The sequence below is a fragment of the Montipora foliosa genome, unplaced genomic scaffold (genome assembly GCF_036669935.1).
Source record: "Montipora foliosa isolate CH-2021 unplaced genomic scaffold, ASM3666993v2 scaffold_401, whole genome shotgun sequence".
Lineage (NCBI taxonomy): Eukaryota > Metazoa > Cnidaria > Anthozoa > Scleractinia > Acroporidae > Montipora > Montipora foliosa.
The window spans coordinates 390,001-395,000 of record NW_027179703.1 but is presented as its reverse complement, the minus strand read 5'-3'; the positions used below and the strand labels follow the sequence as shown (position 1 = coordinate 395,000).

General features: G+C 40.2%; 1 protein-coding gene across 2 annotated transcripts in view; it reads left to right on the top strand.

The window, feature by feature from the left end:
- Positions 1 to 5,000, top strand: part of LOC137988007 (bystin-like) — a 28,343-nt gene that overhangs the window by 23,318 nt on the left and 25 nt on the right. The window contains exons 8-13 of one of the 2 annotated variants that reach the window (XM_068834075.1): positions 227 to 292; positions 1,641 to 1,758; positions 2,691 to 2,781; positions 3,885 to 3,950; positions 4,135 to 4,207; positions 4,731 to 5,000. The exon at positions 4,731 to 5,000 is cut by the window's right edge and continues 25 nt beyond it. In XM_068834075.1, the coding sequence (XP_068690176.1) occupies positions 227 to 292; positions 1,641 to 1,758; positions 2,691 to 2,781; positions 3,885 to 3,950; positions 4,135 to 4,207; positions 4,731 to 4,805 (489 nt within the window). In that variant the 3' untranslated portion in view covers positions 4,806 to 5,000. The remainder of the gene's footprint in view (positions 1 to 226; positions 293 to 1,640; positions 1,759 to 2,690; positions 2,782 to 3,884; positions 3,951 to 4,134; positions 4,208 to 4,730) is intronic. The other variant, XM_068834076.1, reaches the window with a different exon arrangement.

Below are 5,000 nucleotides of genomic sequence, written 5' to 3'. Positions count from 1 at the left end.
ACCAATGGTTTCATTTTGTGCGTCCATCAATCACTTTAGCTTTGGGTTTTTTTTTATTTCTATCCACTTTGCTGTTTTGGGTTTTTAAGGGTCCACTGCTTCTTTTGGTGAAATGATGCTGTTGATGGCTTCGAAAAAAATAATACAATTTAGGTCACTTTTCCCCAAAAAAGTCAAATAGTTTTTTAGTCTAAATTGATCTGATCAGTGCTTTGTCATCTTTAAGTCTTTGCAAAAAGCTCTCTTCAAACCTGCTGCCTTCTTCAAGGGAATTTTATTGCCTTTGTGTGAGGTGGGTGACCCTTAAGTGTGCTATTGTTATTTTACTTAGTCCTTTAGAAACTAAGGGAAGGATTTATGGGTCACCATCTTTCTCTTTCATATGTTAATAATATCTCACCCTGCGAGCAGAGCCTGTCTAAAACTCGCCAGAGGGCGAAAAACAAAGGCTCTGCAGAAAACTGGCCAAGTCTTTTAAGTCGCCGCGGCCCAAATTTCTGGGCTTGTCAATCCGGTCAAACCGGTTTAGGCAACGCGCGCATCATATTTCTGACAAAAATCGAGCCTTCAATACGAAAATCAACATGGCTTCTTGGAGTGTGATCGAGACTTGGCCAGGGTTTGAAACTGTCTCCAAGCAATGGCTTGCGCATACTCAAGTCCTTTCTCTCTCGTCGAGTTAAGAAAGGCTCTGCTAGCAGGTTGGTAATATTTGTGCTATTTTAAATTTACTCAATCTTTTCTTCTCATTTATTGATGACTGGAAGCAGGTTAAAATAAAGTCCTAAAGGGATACCTATATCGCAACATCTGTTAAGTTGTCCCAACTGGCTGGAGGCAAACCAGTTGGGTATTAACAAATGCAATTGAGAAATTGAACCAGGGACTACATTTGTACCTGGATCAAATTCAAGAAATGGCCAAAACGGGTCTTGAACCGTGGATCTTGCCTCCGACAAGTACTAGAGCTTGAGTTACTTATGAAAACACTATTGGTAGGTTAAAAAGACCCAATTCCACTCGACATTTTTTAAAAAGCATGTTATTGAAGAATGCGAAGAAACGAACCTTACTCGTATGCGAATAAATCAGGGTACATATAGGTCATCAAGGTAAGTTTCGAGATATTGTTTAACATTTCTAAGCAATTTTATTACCGGTTTTCGCGATTTTAGATCACAATCTTATCATTTCCGGTCACCTGTTATAATTCATGAGCTGATGCTTGTGTGGCTTAAGTGCGTCTTCTCACCCTTTTGAGCCTCCTTAAACAGTATTTTAAATTGTTCAATATAGTGCCTTTCTTAAAATAGGAAAGGAAATATTAAATTTTCGACCTCTGATATTGCGTATCCAGCTTTCTGATTGGTTCACTCATTCTCGGTTATCAGGTCATATACCATGTGACCTAATATGGAAAGTGATTGTTTCAAGTGTTGCTAAGCTGGAAACTGATTGCCTTTAATTTCCAAGAGTCCAAGCGTTCTGAATTTATTGAAAATTTAATTCCATTCACGCTTGTTGGATATGAGCCTGGTTATAGCCAACTCAGCGCTACGAGCCTCGTTTGCTATTTGCCATCTCATATCCGGCGTGCGCTCATGGAATAATTGTTAATTCTCTTTTTGCTTTATTTACAGTCCGGAACATGTACCCTTCGCGAGGCCATTATCATTGGTAGTGTAATCTCAAGGACAAGTATTCCAGTTCTTCATTCAAGTGCTGCAATGTTGAAAATTGCTGAGATGGACTATTCAGGTAATAAGAGTTACATATCAATTTATACAGTTCTTTTCGTATCCATCCAATGACTTTATATGATGAATGAAATGGTGATTATGGGACCCTGTGATTACCGTATCTTACTCCAAAGGTTTTTTTACGGTACCAACAGACTGGCCAGCACACACAAACCTGTGGTCCTGGAGCTGTTTACCTTTCACTAGCCATTTAGACTGCGAGCAGTCGCTCTTGCTCTAGAATCGTTAAATCGAACACGTACGTTGAACTTTTGATGACTGAAACTGCAGGTCGCAAATACCGCGTGGGTTGGTTAGAGTGAAAAAAGAGACTGCAATGGTTTCATATTGCGTTTTGGAACCCCGACCAGAGTGTTTTTATTGGTTGATCTCGGGAGAAGCGATGACGTCAACTTTGATAAATGTTAATTCGCAGTAAGTTGGAGACCGTTTACAGTGAGACAAAACAAGAACAGGAGCCGCATTCGCTCTTCTTGAAAGCAAGATGTTTTGGCCATTCTGCCCACAGGTTTCATTAAAAGCTTCGTTAGTCAAAGTTTCAGTGTTGTGAAAAGAGATATCGACGCTATTGCGCCAACCGTGTTTATTATGTCGTACCACATAACAAGGATGTTGCGATTATCGCTAAATCGCAGAAATAGTATACACCGATTTACAGGTACTATTCTCCGATTTTATACCTCTAAGATCTTTACCTATTTTACGAGTAAAGCCTCCGATTCTACCAATTTTTCGCTCTAACAAACGCCCGCGGTATTTGCGACGCGCAGTTTCAGCCATTTTGAAGTGTTCGCTGGTTTCAACGATTTAGAGCAAGAGAGACTTCTCGCAGTCTACTAGTCATTGTGAAGTTCTTGTAGCTTGATGTCCTCTGTTCCCAGGTTTTGTGGAATGATTACTAATTTTACATGTGTTTTTTTGTAACTGTAGGTGCAAACAGTATTTTCTTGCGCCAATTTTTGGACAAGAAGTATGCTTTACCTTACAGAGTTATTGACGCTGTTGTGTACCATTTTTTACGGTGAGTGTACTTTCTTGTGTTTGTCTGCGCACGAAATGCCCATAAATGACAGATAATTGGATGAAGGTGATTGAAATATTTAGAATTGAGCAGATCAAGGAGTGATCCATGGTTGCCCTCAGGGGATGTTTTTAGTTGACCAGTGGTAATTATAAATACGTAAATAGATCTTTGGCCTTAGATTGATGTAGCAGATGTGAAGTTTTAGGTCTCCATTGTTATTTTGTAGTCTAGTTCAAGTGATAATGTCGAGGTCGAAAGGTTACGTTTCATTTATAAAGTACGATTCTTTGTTTTTCATTTGTTACGGACGCATTTAAATCCTCTCCGTTTTGAGGGGCTGTTTTCTTAGCGGTTCGCTGTGTTACGGATGTTCTTTTGCGATTTTTGTAGATTTAAGCCGTCCATTCTTCTATAATTTCTGCTCCACTTTTCTTGTTGATCTTATCAGGGTAAACTCTTTTTTATCAGCCCCGACTTTGCCTCTGAAGTTGTTGACTCTTGGTGTTGCTGAAGTTCTCATTGTAAGGCATAGAGTCAGTTATAAGTCTTCGCTACATGCACAGGGATCCTCGTAAACAACGCCATCTTATTAATTCGGGTCAACATGGTTTCTCTGCCTCACATGGTAGTATAAATGTTGTCTCCGAATGGAAAATAGCGTGTACATCTTGTTGTAGGAATGAATGTGTTTTTAAGAGAGAGGCAAGAGGGGTGAGGGTAGTGAGTAGGAGTCAGTGTTATATCGGACCTCTATTCGAACTAACTGTGCTATTATAGGTGCTCCTGAATGCATCTTGATTTCAACGATTTTTTTCTCTTGTTTGAGATGAGGGAAGGATAAGTTACAGGATAAGTGCGGATTGTTTTGCGGTGTCAATGGTAAGACGCCCTTACACAATTGGACCATCATCTGTTGTACTCGTTATGTGCACATCACTACATGTATGTACTCTGTATAACGATAGGCCACTTCCGTATTCACTTAAAAGCTGGCATTTTATTCAGTCTTTTGACAGTTTCGAGCAGTTGTAGATTTCTGTATTCCCGTTATCCACGTAACAAAAAGTTGGATGCAGTCGTACTTTACTTTCTCATTTTAGGTTTTTATTCGATCAGCGCGATCTTCCAGTACTTTGGCGTCAAAGTTTGTTGACATTTGTGCAAAGGTAACGGTCATAAAATATAACAAAAAATAGTTTCTCATTCAAGTGTAGTGGAGTCGTGTTAGTGCTGTCAATGCTTTTCAATATTAAATGTGCTGTTGGAAATTAATTTCCTTTTGACTCTGCGAATTTGGATGCTGTTCTTAAGCAAGGCTACATTCATTTTGATCTTGTGGTTTGATTTCAGATACAAGGAAGATATATCCAGTGAACAGAAGGATGCTCTTATAGAGCTGTGTAGAGTACAGGTCCACGCACAGGTAATTAACAGGAGCAGAAGCAGAGGCCATCCGTTTTGATCCACAGAACGTCGGCTTCTGAAAGCGATTTCTTAAACCGAATTTGTGGCGCAGTGGTTATGGCGCTTGCCTTGAGATCCGGGGATCCCTGGGTTCAAGACACGTCCTGGCCACTGGCTGAATTTGTTCGTGGTAGTCCCTGGTTCAGCTGCACGTGTAAATAGCCAACTGGCGCGCCTCCGGCCAGTTGGGATTCTTAACAGTAGTTGTTGAATGTTCTGTTCTGTCGTGATTGTGTTTCATTGGCCCTGAAATGCCCCTAGGGAGAGTGGTCCATTAAGTATGTATCGTATCGTATGTAAATTGGGTCTTCAAGATCAGAAAAAAGAACCCAACACGACTGATTAGTTTGATGCCTTGAAAGCCCTTCCTTTTAAAGATACGAAGGTGGCACCCGAAACACACTGTGTTGCAGGTTGTTTGGAAACAGTGCTCAGGTTCTAATTGTTGTCTAAACCAACTGTAATATATTTTTCAATCGTAGATTACTGCCGAGGTTCGTCGAGAGCTTATTCATTCCAAGTCAAGAAGAGAAGAAGGAGAATCAATGGATCTATAAACAATACTGGGGATCTCCCGAAATAAATCGCGGAACCTTGAATTTTATGAGGAGGAGCAATTTGACTCAGTGCCCTCTCGCTTTTACTTACTTCCTGTCAGTGACACATGTTCCTAAAAGCAACAGATCACCCTGTACATCCCATAAACTGTTTCGTTCTCCAATTTGACAGTAAAAGTAAAAAAGGACTGATAA